Source organism: Colletotrichum higginsianum, chromosome 6 (genome assembly GCF_001672515.1).
Source record: "Colletotrichum higginsianum IMI 349063 chromosome 6, whole genome shotgun sequence".
Taxonomy (NCBI): Eukaryota; Fungi; Ascomycota; class Sordariomycetes; order Glomerellales; family Glomerellaceae; genus Colletotrichum; species Colletotrichum higginsianum.
Genome location: NC_030959.1, coordinates 3,488,233 through 3,501,877, shown reverse-complemented (window position 1 = coordinate 3,501,877; position 13,645 = coordinate 3,488,233). Strand labels below are relative to the sequence as shown.

Sequence of the window (13,645 nt, the reverse complement as noted above, 5' to 3'; positions counted from 1 at the left end):
TGACGTGTCTGTCTGACTGGCACCAGAACCACGCCCGCCACCTTTTCTTGAAGCTTTGACAAGGTCCGGCTCCCGGGAAGGACAGCAACGGTCCATCTCATCTGGGAGGCAACAGTATCATCAAACTCCGCCTCCAGATCAGGATGCAACTGAGATGTGCGGCGTCGTGGCATGCCGAACATAATGGACTACTCCGTCCATTCACATTCAGTCCGTCTCAGCCGAGATGAACGTGATCAAGTGATCAGCCATTTCAGGTATCGGAGCCAAACGAAATCCGCTCTTGCCTTCCGGTTTCCTTGAAAACTGCCAGGACACGCCGGCTGTACCATCCGAACGCCCGGTTCATGGCCTTGAACTAGCCATTTGGGGTTTTCAAGGTTGCATCCGCTCTTCCAGTATCCTCGTGGTTGGCTCGACTTTAATTTAATTCGGTTCACTTGCCGAAACTTCTTGAGACACATCTTCTGGCCAATAGTCTCGCGTACGAGCAATTTCAACCTACACGATCTTTTAAAGGTTTTCCGTGAAACTGCATTTAGCCTGATTTGTGGGATATCTCCGAATACGCTTAACGGAGCCGTGCTACCGCATTTCCATTCCCACCAACTCGACTCCTATCTTGGACCCGTCTCTTCCCAGCTGGGATGTTGAGACAGGGCGGACATGAACCAATCTGTTAATATCGATTGATGCCGCTGGTCGCCCTGGGCTCTATAAAGACGGTGCCTGCAGGCTCTCAGATGGGGATGCTCAAATCACTCGCTCATTGACATTCTTTCAGAGACCCTTGACTTTCCATCATGCGTTCTGTTACCGTCTCCAGCTTGGTTGTTTTCATACATTTGCTCACGGCTACTTTGGCTGCGTCTGGGGCTGGGAAATCCACTAGGTTGGCATCCAGTACTAATTCTTGCTCGAAAGAGTGATGTAGCTCATACACTGTCATATAGATACTGGGACTGCTGCAAGCCATCTTGCGCGTGGCAGCAAAAGGCATCCGTCAACCGTCCAGTTCTAACCTGCGACAAGAATGATCTCCCTCTGGATCCTGACGCCAAAAGTGGCTGCGAAAGCGGTGGTTCTGCATACACATGCACCAATCAAGCTCCTTGGGCCGTCAACGATCTTGTGTCCTTTGGATTCGCAGCTACAGCTATCAGTGGCGGTACCGAGGCTAGTTGGTGTTGCGGTTGCTACGCGTGAGATCATGCAACAGGCCCTTGACCGCTCTCACACGCTGATACTAGGGCCAGCATAACGTTCACATCCGGCAAAAACAAGGGCAAGATTATGGTTGTGCAGTCTACCAATACAGGTAAGGGAAGGGGAAGGAGGAGTCTCAGTCCCTGTGTCCGGAATGGCATTGACGCGGCGTCCAGGCGGTGACTTGGGCAGCAACCACTTCGACATCATGATGCCCGGCGGCGGTCTGGGGATATTTGACGGCTGCACGAGCGAGTTCGGATTCCAGTTTCCTGGCGCTCGTTACGGCGGTGTCTCGAGCCGTAGCGAGTGTTCTTTCCTGCCTGCCAAGCTCCAAAACGGTTGCCAATGGAGGTTCGATTGGTTCATGAACGCGGACAACCCGAGCTTGTCCTTCACTCAGGTTCAGTGCCCATCAGAGTTGGTGGCCCGGTCAGGCTGTCGCCGCTCCGACGATGCCAGCTTCCCTGCCTTTCAAATGCCGACCAACACAAAATGGGAGCCGCCGCAGCCCACCGAAACGGCGGGGCCACACGAGCAGTGCGATAGCACTGCATGGGATGTACAGAAGAAGGTTTGGTGTTTTCTTTGGCCAAAATTTCTAAAGCAGCTATTGACTAATCCGTGCTAAAGTGTACCTCTGGCTACTACTGCAAATATGTGACCGACTGTAAGCTTGTTGTAAAGCAAACCCATTTGCAGAACCTTTGCTCACATCTGACACAGATTATTGGCAATGCGTTCAAGGCACCAATCCCACGGCGTCGTCGTCGTCGTCGAGTTCAAGAGCATCTTCGACGACGACGACGACGACGACGACAACGACAAGCGCAAGCCTGCCGGCCTCCACTACGGCGACTTCTCAAGCGATCTCAACCAGCAGCCACACATCCTCCACATCCAGCTCCGCATCAGTCATATCCACGACAAAGTCCGTCCCGGTGGGGGGGACGGCATCCGTCTGGGCTCAGTGCAACGCCAGCTCCTGGCCCACGCCTTCAGCATGCGCCGCTGGTGCGGCCTGCGTGTCGTTGAACCCGTTCTATTGGCAGTGCCAGCCTACTGGACTATGAGGTGGACAAGAATCCAACCTTCACAATAGCTGGATACCCTACAATATTTATCACTGTCATCAATCACATGATAAGGGGCATATGCCGGAGGACCCGTGACCTGGGCGGGAGATTGCCATGTTTCCTTTCCAGGTCATACACACAGATTATGTAGGATTCCAAGTAGACCACCAGATCAATGATTTTATCGATTTTATCTATGATATCGAAACCATGGCCCTGGTAAGGGACTACGCACCCATCCAGCTTAAGTGGGTATTGGGTTTCACACCAACACGCCACCCTAAACGTCCATTCCGACATTCTCGCCATCGCACTAGTAATGGCAAATGCCGCCGACATCATCATCAATAGTCCAGGTGCCAGCTAAGCCGCTGACCTCAACTTCAACCGTGTGGGGCTGGCTAGGCTTGCCCAGGAAGAAGTCACCCTTGCCTTCGGACTTGACGGTCCTGCTCATGAACCGGCGAGTCCACTCTTCGATGGCGGGCTCGCCAGTCTCGTCCCGTGCCTGTTTCAAGAACGGGATGAGGGCAGTCCCGCCGGTGCCTTTCAGGTTCTTCTTGCCTCCGGTGTTCTCCAACTTGCTACCCTGCTCGGTGGACTGGCGCTGACGCGAGGCCGTGGCCAGATTGAGACGCTGACGTGCTGCCTCGGGGCTTCTTGATCTGCTGCGGGCACGTACCTCGCGCGAGGGCAGTATGATGTAGCGAGTGACAATGGCGATGTGCTTGTCGCGGAATGCACTAAGCATGGCGAGGCAGGCGTCGTAGGCCAGACACAAATTGCGGTCATCCTTGCGAGACTCGACGAATTCGCGAATATTGGCGACGCTAGAAACGTCCTTAAGGAACCGGGCATGGGGGCCAGGCATGTACCGGCGCATCTCCATGATGAAGTTGTGACGCGGCACCGGAGCCCGAGACTCCCGTTCCGATTCGGTAGAGGGGTCCCGCTTCTCGCCAGTCGGCCGGTGGTCGATGCCGAGAATGACATCAAAGAACTGGATCAAACTGCTCTGGGCGTTGCTACCGCCGCTGTACTGACGGTAGTCCTCATGTCCAGACCCGTCGTCGTAATTGACGCCGTCGGGGAGGCCGGCTTCGGCCATGTTCTTACTTCCAGCGAGGAAGGTTCGGATGCGATTGTAGAAGATGTTGGGGTCACAGCTCTCGTGCATACGCTGCAAGATGTTGGTCAAGTCGGTGAGGCGCTCAGCAAAGGTGCGCAGGCAACGGGTTACGGTCGCGGCATCTGCTTGGCGAGCAGCGGCCACGGCCGTCAGCATAAGGGGGATGATGGGGCCGCCACGTGCCTCGATGGCGACAGAGACAAGATAAAACCAAGACTCATCAAGGGAGCCAGTGAAGGTGTTGAGGGTAGCAAGGTTCTCGAGGTTGTCAATGTCCTCATCGACAAACAGGGGCTTGAAGTTCCAAAGACACAGAGCGGCATAGGTGGCAACCGGGGGCAGCTCGAGGTGATTGGAGATCTTCAAAAGGGGGATGGTGATGGCGGGCGGCAGCTGGTCGCACGGCTCATCGCCGCCCCAGATGTAGGCGTGTGCCATGAAGCACAGCAGGGAGTACGCTCTCCGCCATTCTGCGTCATGTTCCAGACCGATGGTGGAGAGGACAGGCAGCCGATCGACAACCGGACGGAGACGACGGCTGAGGACAAGTGCCTGGAGGTTGGCGACAACGGCCTCCCACTTGTTATAGTAGGGGTCCGGTAGTCGGGTCAGTGGCAGAACGTCCGGCAGGAATCCATGGGACGGGGAGATTCCATAGTCGGACAACACGGGGATAGGAGGGAGCATAATGAGTATGCCCTTCGTCGCCTGTGAAGGCCGTCCGCTTTCGGTTCCGGGTTGAGGTTGTTGAGGTTTGAGGTGTGTGAAGCAACGGCTTATCCGTAGGGGTGACAGACGTCAAGTCTTTGTGGCGAAAAGGGAGGTTTGGTTGCGATGCAATAGACAGTATTCAATAAGGTCCTGACGCAAGGAGTATCCAGGTATAGCTGGAATACTCCTCAGCCGTGCGAAAGATCCTTGAAACTGCGAGCATTCAACAAAAATATCCGAGACGAGTTGAAAAAGACTATTTTCTTCTTCTAATTGCTCCCAATTGCTAGTAACGATGTTGGTTGTGTGTGACAGGAGTGGGAGAGCGGCGGCCGGGAGCGACAGCGGCGGCGAGGAGTGTGGTGTGGTTTATTAATGCGCGCAACGGTCGGTCCCCGTTCGGCTAAGTGGGATTGGACAGGGGGGAAAGGTTCCAGGGGTTTCCCTCCAGCAGATTAAAAAAAAAAAAAAAGGAAGGATAAGGAAAAATACAGTCTGTAAGCAGATGAGGTGCTTGCGGAAGGGTACACTAAATGAACGACGATGGAAACAGGGCCGTACCGAACTAACAGAGCCGAATAGTCGCGCCGCGTGGTCTTGGGGGTTGTAATGCGCAATTCGAAACATGCGGCGACTCACGAGGCGTCTGACCCCGTTATGCAGTACTCACGCGTACGGATCAGCGGGGTACGTGGTTTTCGTTTCTTTCATCCTTTATTATTCCGGGTCCGTGGATGATAAAGTTGGATAAACCAAGAAAACAACCTGAGGTTTCATTGCAATGTAGAGGCTTTACTGTATTACTCTAGCAGTTGAACAAACCTACCGACTGGTCGGCAGGATCAAAAAGCAGGGAAGTGCGATGATAATTCAGCTCATTGTTGCTTGACCTCCTTGTCGACCCGACTTAAGCCTCCACACTCTTAGCCCCTCTGTCTCTAATAGACAGCGGAGCAGGAATCGACCGGGCGACTACCTATGCGGGCTCAGTCAGCCCTTTAGCCTGCAAGATTTCAATGAGTCGGTCCAACAACTTATGTCTGTCCTCTCTCATCGCAGATATGGGTTGACTGTGAGAAAAACGAGGTGGGATGCAGCTCCGACGCCGGCCCGGAGACGCGTAAAAAAGACAAGCCCACCGATCAGCACGTTGCCCTTGTCCATGCAAGGTCCGGACGATCTACCTTTCAGCGCCACTGTCCGACTCGTCCGAAATTTCCCCAACGTTTGCCGTCGTCATCAGTTGTCGTTCAGTATCCTAGTGATTGGTCATGGAACCGAGGATGTTCCGGAAGGGTGTGAATACAGACAGATACGGCGGCGATCTAAATTCTGGCTCTACTGCCTGGCTGAACAGGATCCGAAGCCAACCGACTAACAGGTGGGATTGCAGCGTGAAGGGCATCGAGCTCTTGCAGTGCCTCATGCATCTCCTAGGCCCCACATCGTCAGAGCAAGCTTTGCGTCATCTGCGACCTTGAGTGTTTATTCGTACTGGGTACTTACTTTGGCCATGATACACACAGGTAGGTCAGGTACCTTTCTCACCATTGCAGTGCGGTGCCCAACCAGAGCTTCAACATCCTCGTCGACCCTCTCCCGTCCGCCCGTGCTCCAGCCGCCTACACCAAGTTGACGGAAGGTGAATGACGCCGTTCCCTCCCCGCTGTCCGATCTCTGCTGTTGCCGTCTTCCGACCGACTTTATTGGGTCGCCCGTCACCGTTGCGTCCTCCACCGAACACACGCATCGTACCGGGCCTCGGGTCCCCCGCGATATGCATTCATGACTTGAGCCTTGCCCGCCGTATCCCCGCACCCGCCCGTACGCGCTTCGATTTTGGTGCCGCGTTCCCTCCATCTCCTTCCCCCCTCTCTCGCCTCGTCACCGCCATGCCCGTTCCGCAACACGTCTTGAATTGGCTCTACAGCGTTCTCACAAGTGTAGCTAACCACCTTTCTCCTCGCGCCACCTTTTGTTCCCCGACTAACGCGCCGCCCTTGCCAGGAATACCACGATGTGAACCGCACCTACAACGATGTGGCACAGGCGCTCTCCCACTACTCCTCTCTATCGCCGCGGACCGATGTCCACAGTATGTGCCCTCGCGATTCCACCACGATCCCTCCAGAGCTACTGCTGATGCCTTTCTTAGCCTTTGACAATGGTGCCTCCGCCCTTCTCCTCCACCTCTCTGGCACCTTGCCAGTCATCTTCAGAGGCACCACCTACCGCTTCCCAATCTCAATATGGGTTCCTCACGCCTACCCTCGAGAGGCTCCGCTGGTCTACGTGACTCCCACCGAAACCATGATGGTCCGACCCGGCCAGCATGTAGACCCCCAAGGACAGATTTATCATCCATATCTTGTAGGATGGGCCGCTTTCTGGGATGTGCGTCCATTCTGCCCCTGTGTCTCCCGTCGCAACCCTTGTCTGACTGTTCGTAATGTAGAAATCAACCATCCTCGACTTCCTCGCCATCTTGAGAGACATCTTTGCCAAAGAGCCGCCCGTCATCGCCCGACAACAACTAAGTCAACAACAGCCTCCTCTTCATGCCGCCCCTCCTTCGCAAACATATGGCCAAACGCCTCCTCCTCTCCCGCCTCTGCCCCCTGATTTGGCTCCTCGTCCAGCCAGCCGCCCGCCGACCGAGGCACCCACAGGTTCTTCACGCCCTCCACCTCCCCCGCCAAAACAATCCGGCCCTGAGCCTTCGTACCGGAGCCCGCCGCCCCCGATCGAAGCGAGACACGGCCCCCCTCTACCGCCTTTACCACCTGGTGCCGAACGTACAACAGTTCATGGAAACCACAGTGTACATCCGCCAAATCGGTCTCAGAGTCAGACTTACTCCCGTTACGACTCGGCTCCCCCTCTGCCTCCGGTACCTGCCTCGCAACAACTATCATCACCAGCCCTGTCCCCACGTTCCGCGCACGATCTTCAGCAGCATCAGCGGCACCAATTTTCTAACGACGACGCTCCTCATCCACAAGGTACCTCCGAAGACCCTCGGCACTCCGCCCTGTTCCTACCTCATCGGCAAAGTGCTTCTCAATACGATGGACCTCCGCCCAGGTGGCAGCCGGCCGGGCAGTATCAGGCACAGCTGCTGCAGCAAGAACGGCGCTTACAGCACCAGCCATCTCTGCAACAGAATATAGCAAAGCCAGCGCCGCCTCCGGATCTGCTCGATGAGCCTCTCACCTTGAGTATACCTTCGCCATCATCCGTCCCCGCGCCACCAATACCTCCAAACCCGGAGAAAGATGCATTGCTGCACCAACTAGCGCAAACGCTCCACTCCCTTCGTCAACGTAGTCGGCAACAGAACGAGTCCAGCATGGCAGGCTTGCAGGCGCAACGTACAGCCATGATATCCGCATTTTCGACGTTACAGTCCGAGATGGGCACCTTAGGTCAAACGTCGGCCCTACTTCAGAGCAACGCAAACATCCTCGTGGAAGCGCTGCGAAAGGCTGACGCTGTCATTGAGGGCTCGTCACGTCAGACCGCCCCCGACATCGATGAATTGCTAGTGGCGCCTACGGTTGTGGCCAATCAGCTCTACGCGCTGGTGGCCGAGGAGAAGGCCATTGGGGACACCATTTTCGTGTTGGGCCGGGCTGTGGAACGGGGTAGAATTTCACCTGCTGTCTTTTCCAAGACGACGCGCTCTCTTGCTCGCGAATGGTACTTGAAAAAGGCATTGGTTCGCAAGATAGGGAAGGGAATGGGGTTGACAGCATAGCAATGCGGGTCTTCTCCGTCGCCCTACGCATAGAGCCCAGAAACACGCGCATTTGGGCGTAAATAGAGGTTTATTCGACTACGTTGCTCAATGCCTGGTACTCATCTTTTGACTGGCTGCGTCCAATTCAAAGCCGCACATGACTGATGTCCCCCACAAGCCCTCGTACTCCTGAATAGAATACATGTACCATTCTATGCTACGCTAGGACGTCAAGAAGCAGTCCAAACGATCTATCAGCCGAGCAGTCAGCTTCTGTAGTCTCTCTTGCTATTCTGGCAAGCAACTTATTGCACCCCGCCCAACTGTACCGGCACCAACGGTCGCGAATAGTGGATTCTGCACTCGGTGCCGCCCAGTAGAAAGCCTCAAGATGATCGCGACCACCCCCAACTAAATATCGGTGCCTCTCTAGTTCGGTCATTTCAGCGAGCTGAGGCTGATGATTCGACCTAAGCTCGACACCAACTTGATCCAATGACTGGGCCGGTCGTACTAATGGGCAGAGCTGTGTTTCGCCGCTGATGGACACCGTCGAGATGAGGTACTTCGTTTCGATGCTTGCGTATTATGGCGGGCATGCTTCTGCGTGTTGAGAGATTCTTAGTTCTGGCAGTCGCAGGGGGCTCAGAGATATAGCGAGATGAAAACTCTGACGGAAGAGGTATGTCATCCAACCCACCAGCCGTTTTGCTCAAAGGCTGTGATTCATTCTTATGGCCGGCACTCAGATATGATCCTTGCCGGGCATGTAGAACTCCTGTTCTAATCATTGCGAGTCCTTTGCGGCCGCTTTCGTCTCCATTGCTAGCATCATCGTCGTGCGATGTGTTCTTCTCCCAGGATGCCGAGATCTTTCTCCAAGCCTCACGACCGCGCTTGAAGCCTAGGCTATTGAATCGACTTTCAAGGAGACTCGTCTCCAAATCCACCCCGCGGGTTTGCTTATGCATACGACGAACCGAAGCTTTTCCATGTGCCAATGCGGTGGTTTCGATGTTGGGTCGGCATATGGACTCGTATGCGTTGATACAGTCCTTTAGTGATGAGTGAGTCGTCTCGTTCGACACACGGATGTCGGTTGACATCTGAAGTGACCGGCGTTCTGGAAGGACTTCCAATGATGCTCTTGCCTGGAACGCTCGACCATTGTCGGGCCATGACGCCCCATTGGGACCAGTAATGGTTGGCGTTTTCTTCCTTGGTCCAGTGTGACAACGTCTTAGTTGCGAGCCACCTTGAGAGCCGCCGTCCTTAGAGCTTCTGTCAAACAATTTCCGTAAAGTCACAACTCTGTTCTGGGGGGCTTTGCCTTCGACTTTGGTCGGTGAGAGGGTTAGGCCTAGACTTTCGCTTGTAGTGTGTCTGCCGTGGCTTTGGATATCGGTGTTCGGCCGGGGAATAGTGTATGCGTTGAGTTCCGACAGCCGTCTACTCTGCTTCCTGGTCAAGAGCGGTGTCCTAGTAACGGGATGTTCCTGCAAGTAGGTGTTAATCTCAGGAACCAACTCTGGCGACTCGCAGCCCGATGAATCTCTTGAGTGGAGGGCATCCATGGCTCGTGGCCACAGCGCAGACATTTCTCTTCTACTTTTATATCTCTTCGGGATGGAAAGCTTCTTCTTCTGTAAGTTTTCGCTTATGGAAAGGACAATCTGGCCAAGCTTGTTTCCGATTGTCTTGGATACGCTGCGGGTCCATGCTGTTGGATGTATTGGGTTTGGCTCCTTCCAGCCACGGCGAGGCTGTTCTTCGTGGGTTCTATTTTCCGGTGCTCTCGAGTCGTTTTGGCGGAGTGTAGCCCCATTAGACACCGTCTGCCAGGCCCTGAATCGGGATTGTCTCTCCGGTGATGGTGTCTGTGGGGGGGAGCGGACCGCTCCGGTATTTTGACGGCGGCAAGCTTGCTGACTTGACAGAAAACTCAGGGGCATTTGCATTTCAACCAGCATTGGAGGTGGCTTGGTGTTGCCTGGGATGTCAATTGTGCCTGCGGCGGACTCGAAGATCTGGCGTCTTTCGGCCACAAGGCTTTTGTTGCTCCCGCTCGTGACGGTGTGGGTGGTAACGGGCTGCCTCTCGCCGGTAAATACATCAAACGTATACACGATTGTCTCGGCAGTCGATTGTTTTCTGAAACATTGAGAGTCTCGTGGTATACCAAACGGCCCTCTGCGAGAGGAGGTCTGACTTGAGCTTGAGGTCGAGATCGGCTGCTCATGTTTGATGCGGCCATCGCCAAAGGCAGAATCCTCAATGTTGTTGATTTGTCCGTCTTGCCTACCATTTGACCTGATCAAGCTGCCCCTGGCTGATGAACGAGATGTGCCGGTGTCTACTATTTCGGGGCCGGCAGCGGCTCGGACTTCTAGACTGGTTGTGCCATCGAGGATCTCGAACTTTGATACAATGGAAGCCAAGCTTTTTGTAGACTGTGTGGATAGGGAGAATGCCAGAGCCCCAGCCTTCTTGGACTCCTGTCCTGGACGCTGAGGCTTCGGCTCGCAAAGTTGTTCTGGCAAGGTGTCTGGCTCATCAAGCGCGTGCTTGTCCTTAGGTGAGAGACGGAGGGGTGCTGGCCTGGGGTCATCTTGGGCGAAGTCCTTGGGCATAGAGTGTCGGGCCTGAGAGAGAGCTGCAGAGGGCGTGTTCTCCATTGGATGTCAGGTTGCAGGGAAACTACAGTGTCCCTACTAGTATTGGAGGTTGTGTACGGGTTCAATGGACGGAAAACATGAGGTCTGCGGGTGGTTCTCTACCCGGGGAGACAGTCCGAAGATGATAATAGTTTCTGGTGTGTCCCTTCGAAATTCAATTTGTAATTCGCCTCGCGATACAGTTGGTTCTGGGGAAGAACGATGGCACCAAACGTTCCTTGTCCTTCGTCCCTTCTTTCGAGGCTCGTAACCGGTTCTTCCCCAAGGCAACCACGTTGCCCCGTAATTCCATTTGTATCGTCTCCCGTGAACAGAGATGCAAAACAGTTCGGTTTTGTAGCTCACGGGGACTTCAGGTTCTTGCTTCGTTCGGAACATCACTGAAAAGCAGAAATTTGACACTGACTGATGCAACACGTAATGATAATGGCATGGCACTGATTTCGTTACGCATATATCGGCCAAAGCCACGCCGATGGTTTCAACATCTTTTCAATGAATTCTTCGGTTAGTCAAACCTCTATCAGCATGTCATCTGCATCATGCGGCAGGTGTCTCAAACATTATTGACCCAAGTTGAACATGACAAATTTATGGGTAGGGCTGAGAAAGACCCCGTTGACGAAGTGAAGCGTCCTCGAAAACAGATTTTAACAAGGGGGTAAAAGAAGCCGATGGTGTGTCGGTATAGGAAAGATGGCGACATAGAAGCGCTTGAAATTTGAACAGGCCGCAATGACGCCACTACTTTTCTTCTACTGTGATGCTCGTATCATTTGTCAGGTGAATCCTCTGAGAAGGCAAGTCGGAGATCGGGGGCTCAAATTCTGTCTTCATAGAGTGCAATCTCTCGGTTCACTCGAATGAAACCCTCCTCCGGGTCATTGTCGATGATGCGCTGCGACTCGGCACCAATCGCATCAGCTTGAGGGTGAGGACGCACACGGACAGACTCAATGTGCGAGGTGACGGCACCTTGGGTGCTTCCATGTATGCGGGTACTCGGCCCGCTGTTCAAGCCTACTTTGAGAAGCGCACTGGAATTAGTTGCGCGACAACTTCGCCGTGGTGTGCCGGACGAGACACGAGAGGCGATCAAGGATCCTAGTGGAAGGAAGACGAGGACTGAGGTGTAAGTCAGAGAGCCTGATTCGAAGTTGATCCAGCCTCCCCATTGTATAACAGCGAACGTGACTAGCCGGTTTCGATTAGATATGCCCAAGAGGAGAACTGAAGGTAGCACAAACCAGGTATGATCATCAAAAGGCCATTGGTGATGATCAGTACTTCCATGGCACTCATCCCCTGTCTCGAGGGAAGGATGCCGCGATTTTTAACAAGGTGTGTCAGGAGCTTGATGTTGAACAAGGCGCAGTAGTAGGTAATGGAGACTGCTCCGACAATGCCGCTGCTCTGGGAGATCCAAAGCGAACCGGCTACCGACATCGACATAATAGCCTTTATGTTAACGATGCTACACCAAACTCGCAGGGTGATGGCTGCTGCTGAAACGAAGCAGGAAAACCCGGTAAAACCCCACTTCCAGAGGCCCGGCAGCAGGTTAACGAGAGCCCATGCCTGGATGCCGAGCGACACCTGAACATGGATATGCAGAAGTAGCGAAATGGCTTCCGTCGCAGCACTGCGGTAGTGGTCTGCCAGCGATATGTGGGAGTAGTCGGCTGCCAAGAGACAGTAGATGTTGGACCAGTTGGACGTGAAGTGAACCGCCAGCAGTGTCATGCGGACAATGTTGAGTATGAGGCCGGTGATCTGGAGCCACAAGGAGACTTTGATGAGCTTGAAGGGGGGCATCATGACAATAATGGTCAATAGCAGCATGAAGCTTGCTCCGATCTGAGAGCCATAGTTGGCGCTTGTGCTGATGAAGTCCTGATATATTGCGTTAACTTGTGACAGTCCAAGGACCAAGGTTTCGTTGTTGGTCTTCTTGATGGAGAAGTTCTGCTGGAAAGGATCGAAGTCGTCCATGTCTTCCTTCGGTGGTGCTGGTGTGACAGAGGAACAAGCATCGGCTCGCTGGCCATCCAGCTACGAGGTAGGTGAAGAAGGATCATTGGTTTGTATAAGAAGTGGTCAAATTTCACTGAACATGGCTTGCTACCACAATACAAGGCCAGGAAGCTAGCGGGACTTGGGAGGTATTCAGCTTGCTGGTGTTGAACGCGACAGCTATGCACACGAGACGAAACAGCCTTCATTACGGCGCGCATTGGTAGGGGGACCCGGGACCCATGCCCGTCGTATATCGACAAACAAACCGCCCAGGAGCTGTGATCTGAGGTGATTTCGTTCGATTCGGAGTTTACACTACCCGCGCAAACATGGGCGGAGCCGGAATGTTTGGTGGTTTTCATACAGGGGCAGGACAAGGCGTCAAACCAGTATTGTACGTTAAGCACAGCCGCTTCCGTTTGCCCCCAGTCCATTTCAATAGTGGTAAGAGATGAATTGCCTAGACACACTGAACCAGCGTCCGATGAACCATGGCATCTTCAGAGCCAGTCGCCATAAGAGACTATCACGCCTCCTCGTTGGCACAATCGGTGGCATTCTAGACGCGCTCGTATGGTACCAGCCAGAGGGTCCGTGTTCTCTCGACAAGAGAAAAAAAAAGCCCATAGTTCACCACGCCTTGCCATCTTGTGGGTATGTAGTTATGGTGGCCAGGAGCGGTGGGTTTAGATCCCAGCATTCGACGGAGACCGTCCGAGAATGATTATGATTAGACTCGTGCCGCCAGATTACTTGAAGTTGAACTGGCTCAACGAAAGGGCCGTGCCAGCTGGTAGTTTGGGAGACAAGCCACCGCCTCACTGCCAGTCCCAAAATCCAATCAGCGGGAACGGGTGACAAACGCCGTGTGTACGTGACACCAGGGCCGGTTCCGTGGAGATCCACTTGTACCGCCGACCTTGTCGGAGCTCCGATCCCGTAAAACTCCACAGCACTGCACTTGACCGGGGGTTGTGAACCAACGTGCTTCGCCGCCGCAGTAGGTCTTTGCCATTCATTTCTTCTTTCGATGTGTCGAATATAATTCTCACTTCTAGAACTAGAGAGGGAAGCCCGTGGCTGCTCTGGTTAC

At 54.0% G+C, this 13,645-nt stretch overlaps 5 protein-coding genes across 5 annotated transcripts; 2 read left to right on the top strand and 3 right to left on the bottom strand.

Moving 5' to 3' along the window:
- Positions 1–803: 803 nt before the first annotated feature.
- On the top strand, positions 804–2,308 carry CH63R_09420 (Endoglucanase-5; the record flags this gene model as incomplete). Its single annotated transcript, XM_018304394.1, has 5 exons — positions 804–892; positions 954–1,202; positions 1,257–1,318; positions 1,383–1,746; positions 1,933–2,308. 5 exons carry the CDS (start codon positions 804–806, stop codon positions 2,306–2,308), a joined length of 1,140 nt encoding a protein of 379 aa, XP_018156417.1.
- A 287-nt stretch (positions 2,309–2,595) lies between these two features.
- On the bottom strand, positions 2,596–4,098 carry CH63R_09419 (Indoleamine 2,3-dioxygenase; the record flags this gene model as incomplete). The annotated part of the gene is made up of 1 exon (XM_018304393.1): positions 2,596–4,098. One exon carries the CDS (start codon positions 4,096–4,098, stop codon positions 2,596–2,598), a length of 1,503 nt encoding a protein of 500 aa, XP_018156416.1.
- A 1,670-nt stretch (positions 4,099–5,768) lies between these two features.
- On the top strand, positions 5,769–7,879 carry CH63R_09418 (UEV domain-containing protein; the record flags this gene model as incomplete). The annotated part of the gene is made up of 4 exons (XM_018304392.1): positions 5,769–6,065; positions 6,130–6,217; positions 6,278–6,516; positions 6,578–7,879. 4 exons carry the CDS (start codon positions 5,769–5,771, stop codon positions 7,877–7,879), a joined length of 1,926 nt encoding a protein of 641 aa, XP_018156415.1.
- A 452-nt stretch (positions 7,880–8,331) lies between these two features.
- On the bottom strand, positions 8,332–10,536 carry CH63R_09417 (uncharacterized protein; the record flags this gene model as incomplete). The annotated part of the gene is made up of 1 exon (XM_018304391.1): positions 8,332–10,536. One exon carries the CDS (start codon positions 10,534–10,536, stop codon positions 8,332–8,334), a length of 2,205 nt encoding a protein of 734 aa, XP_018156414.1.
- Positions 10,537–11,356: 820 nt separating this feature from the next.
- Positions 11,357–12,528, bottom strand: CH63R_09416 (Pheromone receptor; the record flags this gene model as incomplete). The annotated part of the gene is made up of 2 exons (XM_018304390.1): positions 11,357–11,661; positions 11,784–12,528. The coding sequence occupies 2 exons, from the start codon at positions 12,526–12,528 to the stop codon at positions 11,357–11,359; spliced, it is 1,050 nt and encodes a 349-aa protein (XP_018156413.1).
- Between the last annotated feature and the right edge of the window lie 1,117 nt (positions 12,529–13,645).